The sequence below is a fragment of the Lipotes vexillifer genome, unplaced genomic scaffold, assembly GCF_000442215.2.
Source record: "Lipotes vexillifer unplaced genomic scaffold, Lipotes_vexillifer_v1.1 scaffold90, whole genome shotgun sequence".
In the NCBI taxonomy this organism is placed as follows: domain Eukaryota; kingdom Metazoa; phylum Chordata; class Mammalia; order Artiodactyla; family Lipotidae; genus Lipotes; species Lipotes vexillifer.
The window spans coordinates 738,696-764,856 of NW_006782310.1; the positions used below are offsets into that span (position 1 = coordinate 738,696).

General features: G+C 41.4%; 1 protein-coding gene across 3 annotated transcripts in view; it reads right to left on the reverse strand.

Moving 5' to 3' along the window:
- Window positions 1-895: 895 nt before the first annotated feature.
- Window positions 896-26,161, reverse strand: part of B4GALT6 (beta-1,4-galactosyltransferase 6) — a 65,407-nt gene continuing 40,141 nt past the window's right edge. For 2 of the 3 annotated variants that reach the window (XM_007455158.1, XM_007455159.1), the window contains 6 exons: window positions 20,031-20,155; window positions 12,668-12,784; window positions 6,228-6,415; window positions 2,923-3,045; window positions 2,530-2,631; window positions 896-2,003 (listed from right to left, as the gene is read on the reverse strand). In XM_007455158.1, coding sequence (XP_007455220.1) covers window positions 1,856-2,003; window positions 2,530-2,631; window positions 2,923-3,045; window positions 6,228-6,415; window positions 12,668-12,784; window positions 20,031-20,155 — 803 coding nt within the window. In that variant the 3' untranslated portion in view covers window positions 896-1,855. The remainder of the gene's footprint in view (window positions 2,004-2,529; window positions 2,632-2,922; window positions 3,046-6,227; window positions 6,416-12,667; window positions 12,785-20,030; window positions 20,156-26,161) is intronic. The other variant, XM_007455160.1, reaches the window with a different exon arrangement.

Below are 26,161 nucleotides of genomic sequence, written 5' to 3' on the forward strand. Positions count from 1 at the left end.
AAAAAAAAAAAAAAAAAAAAAAAGAACAAATACCTTGCTTTTCAGAAGGTTTGATTTTTCATTATTCTGAGTTACCAGCAAAGAAATGAAAAACAAATATCTTGGAAATATTTCTAAGAAATAAATGAAGAAAAATTCTGCTTGGTATCATAACCGAGAGCTACCAGTTTTCTCAAAGTGTAAGAATTTCAGTTATTTTATGATTTGGTTTGTGGTCATTTGTATTACTAATATTTGCCATAGAAAATGACAACTTCAAAATTAAATTTACAACCTGAGAGATAAATAACCATATTTCTGTGTTAGATGAATAATCCATTTCTATTGTTCCTCATGTTCTTGAAGATTCACTTTATAGATATTTAATTTTTTGTTTTAAATTTGTGAAAATATCTTAAGATATTTTAAAGAATCTTTGGTTAACCATAGTTGATAATTTTCAAAGTAAAGATACTGTTTGGTTTTGCTATGAAAATGCCATCCAAATTTAAGAGTAAGTAATATACTTGATGTCAGGGAGAGAAACCTGGTTTTAGAGAAGTGTCTTATTAACACCAATGCATTTAAATAACTGATAATGTATTTTAATTCAATCATTAATTTATGCTTTTGTGAGGAAATTAACACCAGAGATGTGATATCTTAAAAGTGAAAAAAATACATGTAGTTTGAATGAAATTGGCCAACATTAAAAAGGATCCCTTCCAAACTTGAAATCCTATGAGTCTAATAATCAAACTTAAAATTTGTTTTTATCTACTAAGCATTTATCTTCATAAAAATAGAACATTTAATTTCTTACCTAATAGTATAATTCATTTGTATATTTTAAGTACTACTGGGTTTTCCATAACTCAATCTTTTACAAAACTCTTTTGCTTTTTTTAAATGAAGATTTTTTTTTTTTGGCTCTTCTGAACTAGAAATAATAAAAGCACTGCTCACTATGAATTCAAAAAAATACAGTGTACAACCACACGCAACCTTGGGAACATTTTTTGAGGCACAAAATCCCTGACACTTACACCAGAGGTACATGAGAGACGTTTAACATAAAGAGGTCCTTTAAATCATGTCACATCATAACTTTTAAGATTTTCTTGGTAATACTCATGCAATATACACAAACAATATGGTTGTGGTTTAGCAAAATCCGATGAGATTGCAAGCAAGGGGGGAAGAAAGAGGTAATCCTCCGTAGGAAGAAAAGCTAAGTCCCTTCTTCTTACCCTTTAAAACCCTAAGGAAGCTGTGATTTCATCCACACAAAAAGCTGACGGTATAAAGCTCAAAACTAGTATAACAGTGACTGTATTAGTTGGCTGTCAATTATTGACAGTTCCTTCATTTCACACAAGGTTAACCTTTGTTTACTGACATAAACTTACATTGTTTTATTCCATGCAAATAAAAAAATGTTTATAAAAGTCCCATAAAGGCATAACCCATTACATGCAAAACTGCCAACACATCTTGTTTCTCAGCAATTTGAACACATTAATTTATATCACATATGTACAAAATATGTTTAAATGGAAATAAAGCATTCTCTTGAATTAAATTATAGATCTTAGTATAAAAATTTTCTCTTTGTAGGGAGCTCTCTTGACTGCCAGACTTAAGCAACAGCATCTGGTCTCTGCAGTGCTCACCATGGGGTGTGTCTCAGGATAGAGGATGGGTGGGTGGAAGAAGGGTGACTGTATACAATCCCACAAGTAAACACTGAGAACACAGGCTCTTCTTCTCACCACCCAGGGCACTGTGGCACATCCATTCACTGACCTCCATTAAGAGTGCACTCCAAGTCCCCGATCCAGCACTGTGGTCTCTCTTGCCAGGAGAGTTACTTCTTTTAATAGTCTTCAACTGGAGCTAACTCTGGCATGAGGTTTACAGATATATTTGTATACAACCTATCAACCAGTATTTTTGGCGTATATACTAAATTGTTCAACCCATCGATGTACTGGCGCTCTTTTGAGTATCTTAGTAATTTATACCTATAGCGTTAGAGAAAAAAATTAAAAGTAACAGAAACATGTTTGAAAAGAAAAATTGATGAGGAATACGCTCAAGGTCATTCTTATCATTAAGGCGCTTAGAGCTCTTTACAATTTTTGGTTCTTACGCATAATTAAAAATCTTTCTAGACCATTATTCTAAATTAACATTTTTACTAGTCTTAAAATGCTACCTGAAAAAAAGTTATTTTGCACTCTTACACATTAGATATCCTTAAGAAATAAAATGCATTATGCTTTATGTTAAGGAAACATTTTTACATAAATAATTAACTGGACTCTTTAATAGTACATGAATACATATATGTGTGTGTGTACGTAGGTACATGTATACGTATATCTCTTCAAAACAAGCACAAAATGCTCTACTTTTATCAACAAAAATGATATCGACAGAAAATTCTCTTCAGAAGTTTTTTGTGGGGAGTGCCATGCATTTTTACAAAAATCTTTCATAATTAAATAATTCTGAAACCTTGATATCTAAAGATGATATTAAACTTACCGTCCTAAGAACTGGACTTCACCTCGATGGTGATGAGGAATAGACTTGTATTTTCCCAGGTCCCCCTCTGGTCTTGTTACATTATATCCAGCATAGTGAACCCTACAACACGACATACAGAAATGAAAATACATTAAGAAATAAAATCTAACATAAAAATAGATCATGTGGGTTCAACTTAAAATGCAAAAGAGTGCTCTAATGTACACGCTGTCAGTAATTTCAAAAGGGTACTACTCTCAATAAAAAAGGGAGAAACACAACACAGGATTTAGGAACCTCAACAATTTTCCACCCCAAAGAATCCTTTCCTGGAATAGAAAAGCACAGTTTACTTAACAGACAGGAAATGTACAGAAATTCCATTATTAAGCAATTTGCACCTCAACATACCTGTTCCAGAGGTCATCGTCTTCTCCTCCCCATCCCCAGAAGGCGTTAGGAAAACCATTGATCTTTCTGAACTGTTCCACTGTCAGTCCACTTACGCCGCCAAAAAACTCTTTATAAGGAAGACTACAAAAGAAAGCAGAATACAGCATTCTAAAAATGAAATCAAAACTGTTTGCCATATGAAATCGAGTTTTCAGTCTTTGACATGCTTTGCAAAATATACCCCTACTTCCATATAAACAATTATGTTGATTAAATCATATTCTGGGAAAAGTAAAGTACATCAAGAAACAAAACATCTTTACACTCTAGTGGAACAAGGACATCTAACTGTGTTACGCAAAACACGTGTGGTAACTGAAATTTAATATTTAGTATTGTTACTTTGTAAGACTCAAAACCTAGCGTTCAAAAATGGTCTACTTTCACACCAAAAGTAGACTTGATCAATAGCTGCTAAGGCAATGTTAGATGTTACTAAGCTAATTTCCTAAATTAACTGATCTTAATTTATTAAACACATTATTTATCATATAGACTAGGATAAATATAAATTAGTAAATACAAGTCTAGCATTTAATTTTGAAAAAGCTAGCTGCCTATTCCTGTAATGATCTTCTCTATTTGGACTACACTCCCAAAATATTCGTGGATATTTACAAATATATTTATTTTTAATGCACTAATAGTTAGAAGAATGACAATTTTTTGAGATGTAATTGACCCTGTATTAGTTTCAGGTGTACAACATAATGATTTGATATATGTATATATTGCAAAACAATTACCACAATATGTCTGGTTAACATCCATCACCATGCATAGCTACTTTTTTCTCATGATGAGAGCTTTCAAGAGCTATTCTCTTAGCAACTCTCAAGTATACAGTACAGTATTTGTTACCTAGAGTCACCATGTTATACATTACATCCCAGGACTTGTCTTATAACTAGAATTTTGTACCTGTTGATCCCCTTCATCCACCCCCAACCCCTGCCTCTGGCAACAAAAATCTGTTCTCTTTATCTACAAGTTCGGGGTTTTTTTTTTTTCGATTCTGCATATAAGTGAGATCATACAGTACTTGCCTTTCTCTGAGAAATGACTATATTTTTAAATCTGGATTTTATTTTCCTTACCTTTCTCTAACTCATCCTCCATGGAATTTGTGAAAGTTGTTTGTTTAGAAACAGACAGGTTTTCTGATGTTGAGGCAGCATCCCGAGACTTGCAGTCCTGAATAAATTCCTGTGGCCCTAAATGTGCTACTGGGGAGCCACGTGCCAGAGCCCCTGAATGGACGAGGCCAATGTGGAGGAACAGCAGAGAAAACACGACCACACGCAGCCTCTGAAAATCACGCTGAGGGAAGTCTGGCCAGGACTAAAGCAAAGCTGCCTCAGAGGAAGAGAGGGGGCAGATTTCACTTTTTTGTTGGAAGGACTCTGGATTCACTCTCTGCAGGGAGGAAGTGCTGTGTGCCAGCTGGGACCTTGTGTGGCCACAGAAGATGAGAGAGGCAGCTCCCACAGAGAACTCCAGGCTGCAGGACAAAGCAATCCTGGTCCCACACTGGGCCAAAGGCACCCCAAGACAGTAACAGCAATACTGACCCCAAAGTCTACCACGGTGTACCAGGGTACCTCACGAGGCTTGCACTGGGGAAGTTAGATTCTAGTTATGATACCAGTTGGGGTCCAATAGGGCCAATAAGCACTCATGGCACCACTGTGTTTCCCACATCAGTTGCATTATGCTTGCCCAGGCTAGTGGTTTGGGAGAAACCTGAAATCAGTAGATAGGTAAAAATGGATAAGTGTGTGTGTGTGTTCACTGACATGTATAAATTGCCAAGCACGTTAATTCCATTTAGCGTTCTGCTTAAAAGCAGAAACAATCAACTGCACTATACCCAGAATAGAAAAAGATTAGATAAAATGAAGGTGTAATAGATAAAGAACAGAAAACGGAAGCTTGACAAACACAAATCTAGTAGTGTTTACCTGACACTGTCCAAAGGGAGAGAGACACTGCTCTGGGGACCTGAGCTTTCTGGTCAGCAGCCTTCACGGCGTGGGCACCACTGTGGGCAGGGACACCTCATCACACTTCAGCCCATGCACTGTCCGGCCCGTTCCCTGCTCTGCTGCCATTCTCTCTCATTTCTATTCCAACTTCCAAGATACCCTATGCACCCTGGGATTAGTCTAGGTAGATATGAATATTTTACTGATTAGAAATTAATATTTTCAAATAAAAAATTAATTTAGAATCCCTAGTTTATATGACATTTATGATATCTTTTAGTAAAAATCAATTATGCTAAATTTAATTTGACTCTAGTGGGCTGACTAAAATTGAGTTTCTAGAAGTGCTAAGAATCAGACCCTGAACCTGGATGACCTTCCCAAGGTAACGCCAGACTTGGCTTTCAGATACTATGGTAACAAGGAAAAGGTTTTCTAATGATAACAACCAGTCTAAAAAAAACCAAAAAACAAAAAAAAGGCACTCTTCCTGTTTCAGCGCTAATTCACCTGGTCTCATCACTGAGGCTTTTTGCTTCTCTAACTCGACGGGTGAGGCAGCAGGCAAAACAGTGATGAAGGCAACACCTCCCCTGCTCCAGGCTATTTTCTCTCCTCTCCACTTCCATGAGTCAATGAAAACTGTGATCTCTTTCCCAAATTAGACCTTTAATGTCAATTTAAGTCACTGTCACAGCTCCGATGACAGTATCATTTCAAGGCATCTCCAGGCAGAGAACGAAAAAATGTTTCTTCTTATTAAAGGCAGGTCAAGAATCCATAGCTTAGGAAGAAGAAAATATACCGCAGAAGAGCGGGCCTTCACTGCACGGGAACAACCCTGGGGGAGGGAAGAGAGGGGAGCCAACCTGTGCTGTGCTCCTACCTAGGGCAGCCCAGCGCCTGGGATCTCGCAGAACCCGCGGATGGGCTCTAGTGCTCCCTGAACAAGGAAACCAATGTTCAGAGATCCAAGTCCTAAGATGCAAATCCAAGCCCTCTAACTGCTAAGCGTGAAAATCAGAAGTTACGTCCACATTTCCTTGACCGTCGAAACCAGGCTCTATTTCCCACCACCCCACACTGAAACCTGTGTGTGAGGAAGCGACTGGATGGACCACAAGCGACCCTACATCCCGGCTCCCTGCGAGGACGGGCTGGAGTTAAAGATACTCTCTAGGCTCTTGAGCCCTCTCAGATCCAGGCACATAAGGCTGCTACCATTTCAATGATATGATTTTGCAGGTGTGCTGCAAAAGAAGAGTGTACATTACTTACATATACATGTATTTATCCAGCTTGGCTGCAAAGTGACGTGGCATTTCTCCACATCCGTAATAGTTTCGGTCATTTTCAGGTAGATGATCCACATCGTGGAAGATTACACAGTCCCAGACACTGTCTTTCATGGCCTCTTTGAAGCCCACATTGAAGAGCATTGCACGGTTAAAAGGCTGTGTGCCAGTCTTCACAAAGAGAAAAACAGAAATGTACTCAGGCTTTGCCATGACTTTTTTCTATACCTTTATAACTTGTTGAATCATGGTCAAATACTAATAATAAATACATACAAACCAAATTGATAAAATAATAAACATGTTTCAGGATTTTCAAATATACTATTTAAATTATTACATACTTTTATACTTTGGTAACACACAAGAAAATACTGTTATTATAAGGGCCACTGGTAGATCATCAAATTTATATAATGATATAATTCACACTTCTGTTTTACTTCAAATGTATCAGAATATAGATTATTTATGACCAGGAAAAAAAATAAAGCCATTGAAAATAATACAGGTTGTATTTTTTAGCAAAGCTTTCCATATGGTGTCCAGACTAAAAGAAGCAGGAAACAAAGTGACTCAAGAAGCAGTAACCTTTCTCTTACATAACAAGGCCAGGGACGGCTAACTTTGTATTACTAATGCTTGTAATAGAGACAAAGGCATTCTCAGAGACAAAAACAATTGGAACTTATTACACAAAGCCCAATTTCCTTTATTATAACCATTTCCCTTTATTACTAGGGAAAATAAAGTGTCCAGACAACAGTTTCTATTTTTATTATGCTTGTTTATGATAAAGACCAAGAGCATTTGAAGGGACAAAAAAGTGGGAACTTATTACACAGAACCCAACTTCCTATATAATGACCACTTCCCTTTACTTATGAGGAAAATTATATTAAGGTGCATTGGCAATAAAAGGTTTCATGCTACAGCTAAAGAAAATTAAAGAGCAATTTACCTATGCCTTGGCAATATTTCTCAAAATCATTTCCAAAACAAAAAAAAACAAAAAAGGATTATGAAAGAAGTGACTGAGATGCACAGTGTAGTCATCACCAGAGTGTGCCCTCAAAAGTAAAAAATAACTAATTTTTAGTCCTGGGTCCTGCACTAACTTGAGGTAATAGAAATCACTTTACTTTTTACAGCTTTCCCTCACCAATGAAATGGGAGAATAAAAAGGAAAGGCAGTTAAATTATAATATTATTACTGGTACATCAACAGTTTGAACAAATGACTTTCCTTTAAGATTTAAAAAACTGTTTTCATTAAATGTGCACATAATACTTAATGGCTTATAATAAAAATAAGAAGTTTTATGTCTAACCCACCTTCATCTTCCAAAAGCAATACATTTACACACCTCTAGTAGTTTATTCTGGTACTTATCTCCTCATTTCAAGGTAATGAAAGTTTTGATATCCCCTTGCCTCATTAACTTTTTAGACACTACTGATTTCTTACCATGGTCATTGAGGATTTATACCCCCCCATTCACTGTCCCTCCATCCATTCTCCCAACAGAGTTATGTCATAATTTTTTGTTAAGTCAACGGTATTTGCATTATTATGACTGCATATATATGACTGTTGAGTAAATTATGATTGTTTTCTTTCTCAAACTGAGATTTATAACTGTCTTCTGTTTTCTTACTTTTCTATATAACTAGTATTACTTTGTACAAAAGCCCCAGCAGGCATGCCCTGTATTTTTTAATAACTGATGCAATCATTGAAACACATCAAACCATTTATCGATTCCTCCTCCACCCGCCCCCCAAGCCCAACTCCAGCTGCCATGGCCCTCGCGTCTTGCTCCAGTCTTGACTGGTCTGACCATGTGCAACTATCATCCTGGGCCTCCTCTTTCATTCCCTACATCATCGGTGTCCTTTACTTGGCTCTCTCAATTTACTGAGGAACATCCTTCAGCAGCTTCCTATCTCAGGATCCACAGGAGGAAAAAAAAAAAAAAAAATATATATATATATATATATATCTCTACATATATACACACACACATGGATATTATACATATATATATATATATTTTAGCCAATGAATGACTGAAAATGCCATCAATCTACCCTCACACTTGATTGATATTCTGACTGGGTAAAAAATTCTACGTTAAGAATTACTTTCCCCGGGGCTTCCCTGATGGCGCAGTGGTTGGGAGTCCACCTGCCAATGCGGGTTCGTGCCCCAGTCCAGGAGGATCCCACATGCCGCGGAGCTGCTGGGCCCGTGAGCCATGGCCGCTAGGCCTGCGCGTCTGGAGCCTGTGCTCCGCGGCGGGAGAGGCCACAACAGTGAAAGGCCCGCGTACCAGGGAAAAAAAAAAGAATTACTTTCTCCTAGAATTTTAACGACATGTGGCTCCACAATCTTCTAGGTATCAGCACTGCTGAGAAGGTTCATATGATTCTGATACATAATCACTGGTAATTTTTCCTACAGAACCTTTTTGATACCTTCCCTTTTTAATTTGCATTCTAAAGTTTCAAAATAATATGCTTTAAAGCTCTATATTTTATTCATGTGTACATGTGGACCCCTTTAATCTGAAGACTCATGTCTTTGCTTCTGGAAAATATTCTTATATTATTTCTTTGGTCATTTTACTCCACCCCAACCCCGTTTTTTTCCTGCTATATTTTTTCAGAACTCTGATTAGCAAGTGTATTTGTTATCTACTGATGTGTTAACAAATCACAGCAAAACTAGTGGCTAATAAAACCACAGTCCTTTATTATGCTCAAAGCACCTGTGATAGGAAATTCTGACAGCACGGCAAAGATCCCTGATCACTGCTCCATGATGTCTGGGCGTCAGCTGGCAGATCCACTTCCAAGAGGACTCAGTCACACAGCCAGCAAGATGACGCTGGCAAGTCAGTTCTCCACAGGGCTGCTTGAGTGTCCTCATGACATGGCAGCTGGCTTCCCCAGGAGCAAGTGATCCAACAGACCAAAGCAGAAGCGGCAATGTCTTTTATGACCTAGCTTAAAAAATCACACACTGTCACTCTGCAGTGTGGTTGTCCACACAAGTCAGCCCTTATTCGTTGTGGCAGGAGACCATACAAGGAGGCAAGGATCCCTGGGGACCACCTTGGAGGTGGTTACCCCTGTGAGGCATTGATACTTCTTAATTTCTCCTGCTTTGGTTCTAGTTTAGGAGTTATCTTCTTAAGTTTATCTTCCAGCCATTCTATTGAAAGTTTTGTTTTACTTATCACACTTTCTTTTATGATAACTTTCTTATTCTGATTGTTCTTTATGGTGTTTTCATTTCACAGATGCATTATCTTTCCTTCACTCTCTGTGGATAGTGATTATGAGTTTTTATTACTGTTCATTTTTTTAAAAAATGTTCTCTGTTCCCTCCACTGTCTATATTTTCTATAATCCCTTTTGTTGGATTGGTGTTGTCTCCTTTTGTGGGAACCCTTCGCCGTCCATTCACGGTTGAGAGCAAAGCACTAAAAAGCTGAGGGGAACCTCCACATACGTATGTGAGGTTGTGGCACAGCACTCTTGGCTGCACACACACCACACACGCACACGCATGTGCACGAGCAAATCCCTAAGCCAAACTGAAACAGAAACAGAAGCCCCAACCCTCCTCGCCAGCACTCTGTGTGCCATAGCTCAGAAAACGGCAACACCCTCCTTCAAGACAAAAACCCTGCATCCTGGTTGACCATTCTCCGTTGCTCACAACGGACATCCACTTCAACAGCAAATAATCTGACTTCTAAACCCAAGGTAGCCCAAACCCAGCCACTGCTCACCTCCCTCCAACACCACCGTAGCCCGAGTCAGCATCTTCTGCTGCCTGGCCCGCGGCAGAAGCTCCCGCTCAGTCTACTCTCCGCACCGTCATCTTCTCCAAAGACCATTAGATCACACCATTCCTCTACTCAGAAGCCTCCAGCACCTTCTCACCTTCCGCGGGACAACCCAAGTCCTCCCCCAGGTTTTTTTTTTTTTGCTGTATGTGGGCCCCTCACTGTTGTGGCCTCTCCCGTTGCGGAGCACAGGCTCCAGACGCGCAGGCTCAGCGGCCATGGCTCACGGGCCCAGCTGCTCTGCGGCATGTGGGATCTTTCTGGACCGGGGCACGAACCCGCCTCCCCTGCATCGGCAGGCGGACTCTCAACCACTGCGCCACCAGGGAAGCCCCTTCCCCAGGTTCTTCATTACCTGCGTCTCTCCCGCCTATGATTTCCTCCCTCATGTCTTTCTTCACTTGTCACTCCAGCAACACTGACCACTTTGCACAAACACACCATGCGATCTCCTGCCCTGCCTGGAACACACATCCCCGAACATCAGCATGGGCTGCTCCTTTGTTCAGGGCCGCTCCCACCTCACCTCCTCCGAGAGCGTTCTGTAAACACTCTGACGGAAAGAGCACATCTCCCTGCCCCTACCGACTCTTAGCTCCGGGCACCACCTGACATACCACGTGATTATTTACTGCCCTCCTTCCCTCAAGAGAATGAGAGGCCTCACCTGGCTTGTCCCCTGCTGTCTCCCCTTTCTTGAATGAATGAAAGCGGGCTTCATGGAGGTGATAAAGTGAGGAACTGGCCTCTTCCTCTGGAGACTTCCCAACATTAGACCAGGCATCGTCTCCCTGGGGCTAAGCTACTTCTAGTGAAGAGGCCACTCACGCCCTACCTCAGCTGAAGGGGTTGGGGGGATTCACACCCAACGACTGGCTTCAAACTGCCAGGCAAGGAGAAGGACCGAGGGCGCTTGGGGTCCGCAGGCAACTCTGAGGTGCCAGAGTTCGGCTGCACCAGCACCGGCAGGACCCACGCTGGTTTCTCCGAGGAGAAACTTTTCATTTTCTACAAGATACAACAGAGCAATCACCTGGCAGCACAAGCCAACTTAAGAAACTAGGGATCTGACTGTTCTGCAATCAAACTTTTAAACAATCCCTTAGTTTAGCCCAGTGCTTCAGTTCGTCTTTCAAGGGCTGAGATGTGCAGGGGGGCTTTGTCCAGTAGACAGACTCAATCCTTGTCACCATCCTCCTTGACAGCACATGGGTCTGAGCCCCCTGTGCTGGGCTAAGGGAGGGCGTGTCCGTGCTCCACCTGCCTCTTGACTCCCAGAGACGGGCTGAGATCGCTCAACTACTTCCATCTCTTTGTCTTTATAGTTTAATAACTCATTAAAAGTTGTTTTCTTTCATTCATTTTAGGAGTCTGGAAAGGAAAAGAGGGAAATATGTTGTACCCCCTTCTATATATAACTGGGAGTTCTGAGCTGCTCGTCAAAGGCTTAGCCCTTCTGGCACCAGTCCAGCAGGAAAATGACTCTTCTATTTCATATGTGGTAAAGATGTTACTAGCTCAAAACCACAACACACTATCAAACATACAGGCCTGAATTAATATTGATCAAGGCTAAGATTCAGACTTAAGACGTTTATAAAATATGGACCTTAGCTGCTCTGCAGACTTCTTCATCACATACACAAAATAACTCAGTGGTGTGGACTCGCAGGAGAAAATGCCTTTAAAAACAGAGGCGGGGCTTCCCTGGTGGCACAGTGGTTGAGAGTCTGCCTGCCGATGCAGGGGATGTGGGTTTGTGTCCCGGTCCGGGAGGATCCCACATGCCGCGGAGCGGCTGGGCCCGTGAGCCATGGCCGCTGAGCCTGCGCGTCTGGAGCCTGTGCTCCGCAACGGGAGAGGCCACAGCAATGAGAAGCCCGTGTATCACCAAAAAAAGAAAGAAAGAAAGAAAGAGAACAAAAGATATCTTATATTAACACATATATGTGGAACCTAGGAAAATGGTACAGATGAACCTGTTTTCAGGGCAGAAATAGAGACACAGATATAGAGAACAAATGTATGGGCACCAAGCCCGTGTACTGCCAAAAAAAAAAAAGAAATACTATATAGCAATCAGTGACAAAATTCAGCAAGGACCCTAGTGTTTGGGAAGTGGGGCTGGGGAGAGACCAAGGAAGAAATCCAAGATGACACCTTAAGTACAAAAGCAGGTGATGACAGAAGTAGAAAAACATAGAAGTACAGAAAATATCTCCAAAGGGTTTAAATAAGTCTGAAAGAAACTGTACATACGGAATACTGATATTAAAGTATTTACAGAGAAAAAAATAGCTGATAGTATGAATAATTATATATATATATATATATATTTCACTTTAATAGGTAAGACATTAGATGATTTAAAATGACAGGAACACATCAACTGATAAAAGGATTAACAAAATGTGGTATACACAATTAACAGGCTCAATCCAAAATGGAATTTTACCCAAATATAAAACCAAGGATTAACCTTAAACTACACACTTTTAATTACACAGTATCTAAGAGTTTACTACGTTCTAGTATACCTAGTTACCATTTTGAAAAATATTCTCACCTGTTCAATGACATAAAAGGCAAATTCCAGCCGCTGTTTTTGGAGCATTGGAATCAGATGCAAGAAAAAAATTGGAAGATGTTCATGGCGATTACGGAAAGGAATGAGAACTGCCACCTTTAAAACAAAAGAGTCACATATGTAAATAAATACAGCAGCAAGCCCTAGAGGTAAAAGATAAAAACTGACCCTTGAGGTTCTCTTACTCATGAATTTTCTCACCAGAGATCCAACAATGGGCAAAAACAGACAAGGCCCTTGTCTTTGTGCCATTTAAGCGCCTGTGAACCTGGAGAGGTATAAATGGGCTCTGAAGGCCGTTCTAGGGACTGTGGTCCTTATCCTATGAAAACCATGAAAGTCGTGGAAAGATTTTAAAAGAGTGATAAAGTCAGCTTTGGTGATGGCAAACACTACTATGAAGAGCAGTGTAAAGCAGATTGGAGAAAACCAAAAGTGGGCTCAGGGAGCTGGTTAGAGATTAATGCAAAGTCAAGACAAGAGGTAATGGTAGCTTGAACAGAGGCTGGGTGGAGGACAAGAAGAGAAGTACAGGAATTTTTGAAACACTGAAGAGGTAAATGAACAGGATTTATTCCTGGAATGGATATAAGGAGTGAGGGAGAGGGATGTGTCCAGACTGATTTCTAGGTTTTAAAGTAGATCATAAATAATAAGTATATGGGTTTTAAATTGAATTTAAAAGAGATTCCACCTGAATATCTAGTATCGAACGTGGCTCACCTGGTCTAGAGATATTTTTGAAAAATATAACAGATATATCATGGAATATAAATGAAGTTTGACAATTATATTAATATAATATTTTTCATCTAATCAAAATGCACAATTAAATTTTTGATACACTCCATGTTTATTTCAGTGGTAGGATAATATTCAGTTTAAAATTGATAATAAAATTATGTTAAAATGTTAAGCTCAACAAAAAAGATAAGGTAAACAAGCATGAGCATCAGAGAAATTCATCCCTTAAATAAACTAAAGAAATGTGTATCTTATGTAATCAAAAAAAAAAAAAAAAACACGTTTACGGGAATTAAAATGGTTTCTCAGTAGACCAATCCTTCTTCTAATAAGAAAAAAAATGATCAAGACTCTCAAAACTAAAAATCACTGTTTACAAAGTGTGCTACTATAATATGGGAATAAATGAATAATGATCAATCATCACTTACTCAAGTCCTCTTTCCTGGATCCAAACTTCATCATATACAAGCCAAGTGACCCTACAATTCAGATTTTGCCCTTGAAAAAGCTAAAATGTTTTCTAACCATTGCTTTTCTTAGCAATTTCTGAGCTAAGCTAGCCTTATTATAATTGTGAATTTTCTAAAAACTGAAATTAAAACAAATAAGTTTTCTACAGATTATAAATTCTAAAATCAGAAGACCTAAATAGGCATTTCTCTAAAGAAGACATACAGATGGCCAACAGGCACATAAAAAGATACTCAACATCGCTAACTATTAGAGAAATGCAAATGAAAACTACAATGAGGTATCACCTCACACCAGTCAGAAGAGCCATGATCAAAAAGTTTACAAATAAAGGGCTTCCCTGGTGGCGCAGTGGTTGAGAGTCCGCCTGCCAATGCAGGGGACACGGGTTCGTGCCCCGGTCCAGGAAGATCCCACGTGCCGTGGAACGCCTAGGCCCGTGAGCCATGGCCGCTGGGCCTGCGCGTCTGGAGCCTGTGCTCCGCAACGGGAGAGGCCACGGTGGTGAGAGGCCCGTGTACCACAAAAAAAAAAAAAAAAAAGTTTTACGAATAACAAATGCTTGAGAGGGTATGGAGAAAAGGGACCCCTCCTACACTGTTGGTGGGAATGGAAATTGGTGCAGCCACTATGGAAAACAGTATGGAGGTTCCTTAAAACACTAAAAATAGAGCTATCACATGATCCTGCAATCCCATTCCTGGGCACATATCTGGAAAAGATGAAAACTCTAATTCAAAAAGATACATGCACCCCAATGTTCACAGCAGCACTTTTTACAATAACCAAGACATGGAAGCAACCTAAGTGTCCGTCAACAGATGAATGGATAAAGAAGATGTGGCACATATACACAATTGAATATTAGCCATCGAAAAGAATGAAATATTTGCCATTTGCAGCAACATGGATGGACCTAGAGATTATCATACTAAGTAAATCATACAGACAAAAACAGATATTATATGATATTACTTATATGTGGAATCTAAAAAATGATACAAATGAATCTATATACAAAATAGAAACAGGCTCACAGATGTAGACAAGAAACTTATGGTTACCAAGGGGAAAGGGGAAGAGAGGGATAAATTAGGAGTATGGGAGCAACAGATTCACACGACTATATGTAAAACAGACAAGCAACAGCGATTTACTGTATAGCGCAGGGCACTATATTCAGTGTCTTGTAATAACCTATAATGGAAAAGAATCTGAAAAGGAATATATATATATATATATATATTCACTTTGTTGTACACCTGAATGAATCACTTTGCTGTATACCTGAAACTAACATAATGCTGTAAATCAACTATAGTCCAATTAAAAAATGCCAAAAAAATTATAAATTCCAAAATCATGAGATTTTCAAAGAACATAAGAATCAAAATATGTCTAATAACAATGTCTATGTGTCATTCTCTATTTTGGAGTTTTAAATACAGCCTAATAAACTAGTTAAACAAAAAATTATGTAACAACATTAAACATGGGACTTATTAAAATTTCAACTATACCAAATAAATTTTACTGATGAATGAATAAATGTAAATAATTGACAATGCATAGCTTTAGGATCTGATCCTACTTGTAAAATCAGGACATGACATTAGATGTAGTCAATAGAAAATAGTAACATTTACCTGTGTATTTTACATTACCAGGATCATACATGAGAGAAAATTTTAAATTATTAAAATAGTTTTATTTTAAAAGAGAACAATACATGGTTTCATAAAATTGAAGACATCTAAACTAAAAACTCCACCACTAATTTTCCCTTAATGATGATGAGACAGTGGAAAAGAGAAAGAGACAATGGCTGTTCTGAGGCTGATATTTTCATGTCTACATTGATTCACATTTGGTAAGTGGTAGGAACCAAAGGGGTCTGGTGCCTCTGCCAGCCCCACTCTGGGTCCCATTCTTCTTTGGTTTGCTGCATAAGGTGACTCTTGGCTTATATGAGCCTGAGGACCACGAGGCTACAGAACAATACGGAACCCACATCTAAGAGTCCCTCCTGGGCTTCCCTGGTGGCGCAGTGGTTGGGGGTCCACCTGCCGATGCAGGGGACACGGGTTCGTGCCCCGATCTGGGAAGATCCCACATGCCGCGGAGTGGCTGGGCCGGTGAGCCATGGCCGCTGAGCCTGCGCGTCTGGAGCCTGTGCTCCTCGATGGGAGAGGCCACAACAGTGAGAGGCCCGCGTACTGCAAGTTGGTGCTGAGCACTCCCTTCTGACTGAGGAGACTTGCTGACAGGCCTCAGTATCCATTGTTGGCATCTCCACAGAATTCCCAAATCTATACAACTCCTAAAGCAGCTCAGGAAGCCCTAAGTTTACTCTTAGGATAGGAAACTGCTATGAAAGTGAAAGGAGAAAAAGGAGTTAGATGGCAAGTACAAACCCCTACCACTGATCTTATCTGAAATATATCAGTGTGATAACTTCTAGCAAAATTAGGGTCGAGCTTGCTCTTCTTGGTTTTGAGTTTGGCCACAAGTTGGCTGCCTATGATGTAAATGGGCTATAAAAGCAGTTAAGACACATTACAGATGTTTAAGGAAAGACGCTATTAAAAAGCTGCCGAGTCCATATTAAAGACAGCCCATATTAAATACAATGAGGCTGAGTAATCAGTTGAACATCTAAGAATAAACAAAGGTTGTCATGGCCCCTAATACAGTAATTTCTTCAATAAAACATTTAAAATATTGAGTTGATTTTTCCTTAATATTATATGGAAACAGAGTATTACAAGAGAAAGAAAATGACCAGTGTCATGGCAAGTTCAAAGAAGCTAAACTGTCGTTTTTACAACAAATGCATGTCCACATATTAATGAGACAGTTATCAAAGGTTTTGAATATGCCTAAAGTAAAGTTTTTATTAAAACAAAGCTAAATAGCATCTAAAAATTCATTTGGCACGTCCCTTCCTTTGGCTGTGGAATGTCACTGTCAACAGTTTACAATTTATTGTCTAAGAAGAGAAGATCTCGGTATTCTGTGGTAGTTTATCTCAAGGTTTAATAGCCTTTGTTTCAGGACATTCTTTCTTACAGGTGCCCTAATTTGCTGCTGGAGCCACTCTCCTGTTGAAGCATCTCCACTGGAGACAGAACTAATCATCTGGTCATTACCTTCGGAAAAACAAGAGTCATCTTCATGAATCTCTCCTCACCACCTCTTGTTCAAGCAAAATCATCCACACGCACTTTGCTCCCACTTTAAAACCACTAATCTTACTGAATGTATGCACCTATTTTTCATCCTTGCTCATTTTCTCCTACACTCACCATGAAGAGATTAGCAAGAAAAATGTTGACTACATAAATTTTCCCCACCAAGATTCTACCCTAGTTTCAAACTTCAAGCACACTACCGCTACGATGTCCCTAAATGACATGGTTTCTGACTTGCCTACCTTTAAGTGTGCACTAGCTGTCTGCCACTGACTAAGACAGAATAGAGTAGAAGCTGCCAAGCCTTCATTCTCCTGCAGTGTTTCAGGTCCCTCCTCCCCTCCCCCTCACTTCCAGTGCGTACAGGAGCTTCTTAAACAGGAGGCACATGATAAAAATTGCAGGTTCGCGTCCCTTTCCACCAACAGAATCAGAATGTCTGAGGACTGAGTTCAAGAATCTTCTTTTTTACCAAACACCCCAGGTAGCTCTGAAACACGTGGCTAAGACCCATCTTTGAGGAACCTTGGACTAGAAACAGAACTCCAGGCCTCCGAGCAGATAACCCCATCAAGCAGTTGCCTGATTCTTTAAAGCCTTAGGTTTTAGACCAAAGTGGTTCAGGCCTCCACCTGAACCCTGAATGGAACACAGGCAACATCACAGGTAAACACTTCACTTTAATGACCTGAAAAGCATCACCTTGCTCCTCTGCCAACCTCTCTTTTAGAAATAATCTTGCCTCTACAAGGCACCCGACCTGTGCTCAATCTTCCACTGCGACCTGCGATGTTCAAAATACCTAGGAATTGGTGAAATCACTAATTTTAGAAGATTAATTCCACTTAATTGGTCTTTGATGAACTTAGTTGGTATTTCTTTTAAAAGAAAAAGATCCTCAAATATTAAGAATCAAGTTGATAGTAGATGTTTCACATAAATCTAGTTACTTCTTGTTTCCTTCTCTCTCAACTCAGTTCCAAGATTAGAATGGAGCATTATTAGAATGTAAACAGATAGCAGGGGTGAGGTGGGGGCGGAAATTATTTGATTAAGCATAGCAGGTAGAGGTCGCCTCTGAACGATCTCCAAATTCCCTCTCATACCTTGAGCTGCGTAGCTCAGAACTAGAGACTATATTCTGAGAAGGGTTTGTGCATAACTGAAATAAGAGCAACAGTACCATATAGTTCCTAAATAAAATAAGCCAATTTTTAGATCCCTGAATTAGCTGGCTCTTGAAACTTCACTTTCAATACTGTTACCTACCGATTCACTGGAGTTTACAGTCTACTAAAATCTGTAAGTAGAAACTACTTATGTGTGATATATCTCTCCTCTAGAATATGAGACGAAAACAAACGCTAAAATTTAAAATCCAACATCTGATACAGACCACTGAAGAAAGGACAAGAAGACTTAATTTTCCTGATCCCAACTTATCCTACTGCTATACCACACAGTGCACACGTGAGAGGTATACATCACGTGTATTAATATACATCTGAGAACCAACCTCCATTCTACCCCACAGCCTTTGTGATTGAGTATGCTTTTTCTTCTGTTAGCGTTCAACGTACATACTCATCACCCAAGTAAGAAAAAGAATTTATTTTGCCCAGGACATTTTTTAAAGTAACATTATGTAAATTGGGCCACATTTTATATACAAATGTGAGGAAACTCAATCATGAAATAGGAAAAGATTCATTTATTATCTGAATCTGATCTGGGAAATAGTATAAAACAACTGCAATATAGAATGTGTTGCCAAAATCTGTACTGGAATCCATTTCAGCAGCTTTACAACTTGTTTGAGGGGAAAAAACCCAAACATTTATTTAACAATTTACAACAAGACATGTATCTGTCTCATAAACTCAACTCAACAAAACTGGGTTTAGCGCTTCCCCTTTATACAAGAGAGGGTAAGCTCTACGTTAGGGATGCAGACGTAAATAATACACATCCCCAACATCCCCAAACACAAAGAGTTCAAGGCCATTTAAGTCAGAGGGCTTTTATCATAAGCTTAACAGCATACAATTCTCCTTCCCAGGAGTGACTTTTTTTGGTACCAAAAGACAAAACATTTTGGCAAAATACTGATATTTAAAAGAGGAACTGAAAACTGTTTCCAGATTCAGGCTACAGCACAATCCTTCAGGATGTAATATCTGATTTAATTATATGTAGTTTTTACTTGAACTACATAAATGCTGCTTCCTATTCAAACATAACATTACATGAACACGTGCTTATTAACCAATTTCACAGTACTGAGAACAACTCTGATTTAAACCATGGTTTTCAATTTTTTTTAAGCAGCAGGGGCAGGCCCACTTCCTTATAGTTTTTCAAACAAAACATTAAAAGGAGGATTCTGATATATCAAAAAGATTAAAAGCCTGTGCTCTGCCTTCTGAAACAGAGGCAAAGAAGAGCCCGAAGTTCTTCTTTTTGTGTCCTGCAGTGACCGCCGAGCAGCGTCTTTAGAATGCTGCGACTCAGGAACCCCAATGCTGGGCCCGACTGGAAACCACTGTTTCCAGGCCTTGGTGGGGCTATGCCTGTAGGTGTCAGTAACCACTAGGGACAGCAGCGGCAAGCAAAGAAATCACAGCCTGTCTTCCAAACAGAACAGGGAAAAATCATCTGTTTTCCAAGCCAATCTCAAGCGAGGTACTTATCACCAGGATCTCCAAGAGACTGAACACAGGAGTATGTATCTGTATACGCACAGGTGCCGTTCAGCTTCACAGGTAACACGATTAACTCACATTTGGACTGTGAATACTTACACATTAAACACAAGCATTTTGATGTCTTAAATTTATCAGGACAAAGGGATTTGACTATATATTCTGAATCAAACACACTTTTCCTCAAATGCATAGTAATAGTCACACTACTTATGAAAAAATGGACCTCACCTTCCACCTGGGTTTACAGTCTTTAGGCCTCCAGTGACCTCCTGGCTCAATATCTAAATCCTTGGAGAAGAGGTGATGAATTTCATCAAAACTGACTTCACTTACATTGACATTGAGGAATCCCCCTAAAAGGTCAAAAATGTGAAGAATTGTTTTAATACGAAGTCAGACAAACAACAATCAGTAGGGTGATGGCATAATGTAGTTGCTGGGACAGTACCATTTATTCCTGTTATCACCACATAATTGTTAATATCACCTTTCAGTTTTAGTTTGGATGATAAATTATATGGTCATCCTACTATCTTTGGTAAATCAGCCAAAGAAAATCAAAGCACTTAAACTTTTTGCTTTTGAGTAATATGGTGAATATTATAATATTCTTTGGGAAATGTTTGCATGTCATTACAATGTAGCTTATCATTCCAATTTATTCAAGTATTTAAAAACTAGTTTTTAATTTCAACATAATCAACACAGGAGACAATGAACAACACAGTACGTAAGAGTTAATTAAGCAGTTAAATTTGACGGGGAGCTCAATCTTAGCATCTGTGTACTGGGGAAATTATCTAACTTCTCTGTGCCTCAGTTTCCTTATCTGTAAAAAGAGATGGTAATACCTGCCTCCCGCTGTGGTTGTATCCATTAGATGAAACAATGCCAGGCACAAAGGTACACATTCAGTAAATTTAGCTACTATTACTGTCATCTACTTTACTGACATTTCTTCAGAGAGAGAATTCACAAACACAATTCAACAAATTTATTGTGAGCACCTACCATGCATCCCCTTGACATGCAAAACTGAAAAACTATAAACTTCTAAGATGCTCCTGGTCTACTAAGTACTCACTCTCCAAATTAACAAATATATGATATTCCTAGAAATGTTTTTACTAACAGTTTTTCTAATGTATACCATGGAAACAGGAATGACTCTTGGATGGAAAACCATTTCCATTACCTCAATCAAAACCAACTAAGAATTAAGAGAACTAAGGACTAACAAAACTAAGTTCTTTCACCTCCTTGTCTCATGAAATACAAACCAACAACTATTGAGGTTTCCCATTTCAAGTCTTCTGAGCTCAGTGGCCATGATTCCACACATACAGTCAGCCCTCCATATCCACAAGGTTGGTTGAAATCTGTGGATGCAGAGCCCACACATGGAGGGCTGACTGAAAGGGATTTGAGCATCCTCAGATTTTGGTACCCTGGGGGTCCTTGAACCAATCCCCCTTGGATACTGAGGGATGACTGTAAAACACTCAGTTCCTCTTCGAGGGAGCCTCTTTCCTTTCCTCTCTTCCTGCTATTCTATATTCTATAAGGTTTCACAGCCACTCGTCTTACCATCCCCACTCTTCATCCTAAGTAGGAAGGAATGTCTGTCAGTCGCTTCCACTAAGCACTTAGGCATACTAGAGAGTATTTCAAAATGTAAATGCCTAGGTTCCACAGAGTAAGCTAGGGAAAAATCTGCGATCTTCTAATGTCTGCCTGTTCTCCTGACAATGTTTGCTGTCTTTTATAACCAAATACCCATCCTTTAGTGTGATAAGATATGCAAAGTAGCTGATCTTAGAAAGGTCAGATTTATCTAAAGAGTAACCTAGGAACTTACACAGAAAGGATAGATCAAATGTAAGATCCATCAGTCAATGTGAGTACAGACTACCATGACTCAGCTGACAAAACAGACTCTAGCACTGTAATAAGACAAAATTCACACAAATAAATCTGATGCATTTAATGGTATGCATAATTCCTAAAATGATAGTAATTAGGCTAAATAATAAGCCGTTCATATAAGGAACTGAAGTTGGTATTCCTTATGCACTTTTAAACCAATTTTTTTGCCTTTTTCCAGCTTTATAGCTTCAACAGCTGTAACCAACATTATTGTCAGCAGTTTTCTCCAGTATCATTTGCAGTTTAATTTTCATCTTGAATACACATGCGCCAGCAAATTAAGAAACAGGCCTTATATCTTTCTCCTCAGTAGACAGGGCCTCTGGTGTCCATCACTTACAATCCCTGATGCCCAAGGCACCCGAAGTTCACCTCCCTCTCCATCGGCCCTCCCCATTCACATTCCTCAGAGACCCTTAGCAGCTTTTCTATGTGCTTATTGCTCTTTGATCTGAAATCTTAATATCTTACTGGCTGAAGGCCAAAGATGACCCAGTGGCATGAGGCTGTCATGCCAGGAGTAATAGCAACATCACTATTGGGGGTGGGTATGAAGGGATGGGGGACAGGCTCCAGGACAGGCAGCGCCACCGCTGGCAACAGCAAGTGTGTGATCAGAAAGAGAGAGAAAGAAAAATAAACACTAATTAGTGGAGGTTGGGTGGGGAGGCAGCGGGGTGTGATGAGAAAAACAACTTTTGTTTCTCTGAAAAAACAACCACTTATTTCTGAGTTGCTGCCTGTGCGTTTCACAGTGTGATACCCCTGCTCACACCCAGGGTCTGGATATTTAGATAAGAACTTGAGTTTAGGGACTTCCCTGGTGGTGCAGTGGTTGGGAGTCAGCCTGCCAATGCAGGGGACGCAGGTTCGAGCCCTGGTCCGGGAAGATCCCACATTCTGCGGAGCAACTAAGCCTGTGCGCCACAAGTACTGAGCCTGCACTCTAGAGCCTGTGAGCCATAACTACTGAGCCTGTGCTCTAGAGCCTGCAAGCCACAGCTACTGAAGCCTGCGCACCTAGAGCCCGTGCTCCGCAGCAGGAGAGGCTGCCGCAGTGAGAGGCTCAGGCACCTCAGTGAGGAGCAGCCCCCGCTCACCACAACTAGAGAAAGCCCGTGCGCAGCAACAAAGACCTAACGCAGCTAAAAGTAAATAAATAAATAAATAAATTTATTAAAAAAGAAAGAACTTGAGTTTAGGATTCCCACCATTTAAGTGCCTGCTCTGCTTCTCCCGGGGAACCTTTTAAAATAAACACTCAAGAGTTAAGCCCGCAAAAAGTTAGTGACCTCTACTCCAGCAACCTTGTAAGTCCTAGGTGCTTGCTGTCCCGCTCTCCATCTCCTGCTGGCTGGTGGCCTGGGATGCAGGACGGCACTCTCCCGCCTCACTGTGCCCTGGCCCCCTCTAGGATCCATGAGTAAATCCTGAGACTCTACTTCCTTTACGTGGGCGTACTGAAACTGCACCTTGCATCAGAATGACCCCCGGGGCTCCACTTCCCCAGAGTGGGAGCTCGGATGCCCAGGGAGCTACCTGCCAACCAGTAAGGGTGGTTGGTGCCCCCTCACACGGCAGGTCATAATTCGCATGTTCTTAATTCAGTACAGCAGCTCCAGCTGCTGAATACAGTTGAAGAGGAGGATGGAATCGTGGGCGCAGTCTGTACGCCCATCCGATGCCTTGGAGCTGCGGGTGGCTCTCTTCCCCCTCCAGACCGCTCAGTCTCCCTGGGAGGATCCACTGCTGGCCGGCAGTCAGTGCCGCTGCGCTGCACTGTTGCGTGTGGTGACGCCAGGCTCTGCTGAGAATTCCCACCCTAAACTGCTGGTGCTGTAAAAGGTCAGACTCCACTGCAGAGACGAGCCAGCAGGCCCCAGTCTGAAGCAGCTCTGTCTCCCATTATCCTCCAAAGGAGACCCCACTCGGGGTCAGGTGTGGAGGTGATTGGCGACCACCACATATGCAAGTCTGGGCACTGGGCCAAGGTGAGCTAACCTGGACGGTCAGGCTCTGACTCTTTCCTCCACGCAGGGACAGGGCTGGGGGACAGGCTATGATGTACTGGGAGCCAAGGAGAGCTCCCCAGGGCCCTGGAGCCGGAGGGGCAGGCCGGCTGCTGGGCCCACTGTGTCGGGTCAGGACCGGGTGCTGAGCCTGGGGAGCCGGCCTTAACCCCTGAGGAGGCAGCACTATCAGGGCCATCGTGGCACCCGGGAGGCAAAATGCTGCAAGGCAAGCGCATCACATGCTGCTGAAAGTGGGGCCCCAAGCGCTTGGTACCGGCTCCTCCCACGTCCCCAGAGGATGTTAAAAAACTACTAGAAGCCTGTGAGACCCCCATGGCTTGGGCGTTATGGAGCACAGTGGCATATCTACATGCCAAGTTGTGAAGGCTACTATGTTCTCGGGGCCTGGAGCTTGCCCCAATACATCTGCTAATGTTGCACCAGTGGAGGTGGAGGTGGACCCTGACCCTCAGCAGTTGACTGGGACCCCTTAGAATGGGAGGTGGCAGCATAGGAGTTAGGGAAGAGGCGTCCTCTGTCCCAGGCATTCCCTGTTACAATCCATCATACCAAAACATCCAACGATGGCCAGTGTGAATGAGGAACAGAGACACCTAACTATACCATGACAGAAATGCAAGATTTTTAAGAAAAATTCGTTCAAAAGAAGAGGGAGAAGGGCACTGATTGGCTCTTAGGGGTCTTTGGAGCTGGTTCCGAGCTTTGTTTACAGAGAAAGAGACCCCTCCAAGCCTCCGAGCCCACAGAGACAGAAGGAAGCTCGGCCTCCCTCACAAGATGAGCAACAAGCTCTCCATACTGGCAGCTCCAGAGGTCAGGGTCCCTGATGACTTAATCTCGGGACAGCTGAACACAAATTAGAAGCCTTTGTTCAGGTGCTGCAGGCTCTTCAGGAGACTGTGGTCCCATCCCAAAGGATGATGCTGTCACCTCTCAGAATGTTCCCGCCCCAGCAGCAGAACCCAGGATCCCACACCCTGATCTGTGAGAGTGACAGCCACCAAGGCCCCTGTCCTAGGGACCCTGCAGTTCCCCGAGCTTGTCCCTCCTCTTGGGGACAATCACCTGTTCACTTCTCTAATTATCCACTGGGATGCTCTCATTGACACTGGAGCCCAAATTACATTGCTTCCCCAAACCCCTCCAAACATAAATGAAGGGCACCCTGTAAATTACAAGGCATAGCAAGTAGGATAGCAGAAGAGTCACTACTGGAACAACCTTTCTTAAAAATCTTTTAGTGGTGGCCCCTTAACCCTACCTTTTCCTGACATGGGTATGGATGCCCTGACCACATACATGGAGGAACAGGACCCACACCTGGTCCCAAGGAGTATAATCCCCACCATCTTGGGCCTTGCAGCTCTGCCACCCGTGGGGGAACCCTGACTCCTCTGGCTTTCCTGATCCCGCAGCCTGTGCCCACTGTGGGTCCCAGGCCCTGGTGTCGTCACACACGTTCTCCACGCATTTCTCCTTCCACCTCCCCGCACCCCGGAGTCCTGTCTGCTCGCTCCAGGGCACTTCAGTCTCCCTGAGAACACTCACATCACTGAACAGACACCCCCAATTCAGCTCTCTGCCCCCTCATGTCAAAGCCTGCCACATTCACCCCCATTATACTGGGAGTAGGTCTGCTACTACCCTCAACAGGACTGAGGCACCTCAAGGTGACCCTACTACCCTCAATAGGACTGAGGCACCTCAAGGTGACCCTGCACTGAGCATAAAACAACACGTCATTACAGCAAACCCCAACCTGGGAGCCAAGCCGGCCGAGCACTCTGGGCTGTTAGACCAAAGGCCAGCCATAGCGCAGCAGCAGCAGTGTGATTCTTTAGCACAGACAGCTTGGGTAACCGTTTAGCTCTAGATTACTCACTGGCCCAGGAAGGAGGTGTATGTGCTGTAAGGGGCACCACCTGCCGTGTGTATATTAATAATTCTGGACAAACTCAGACAAATTTACAAAACATGGCCCGAGATGTGGTACTAGTATTCCACAATCTCACCTAAGTTTTAAATCAAATACCTATCTTAACCTTATCCAAGGGCTTTATCTTCTTGGCTAGACCCCAATTAATGGGGGGAGAGCGGTTACAGACAGGATTTCCAATTGTCATTTGTCTAGTGATATTGCTGATGGCATTTTTGCTTTGCTCAAATGTTTCGTGTGCTGGGTGATCAAAAACCTGCCAGGGGCTTTTACTATCTCCACCGTCCAGAGAGTGCCTACGATCTTCCCTAAAGATTAATGGTGAGGCATCATGGGATCAATTGTGATGAGAAAAACAACTTTTGTTTTTCTGAGTTGCTGCCTAGGCATTTCACAGTGTGATAACCCTGCTCATATCCAGCGTCTGAACATTTAGATAAGGGCTTGACTTTAGGATTCCTGCT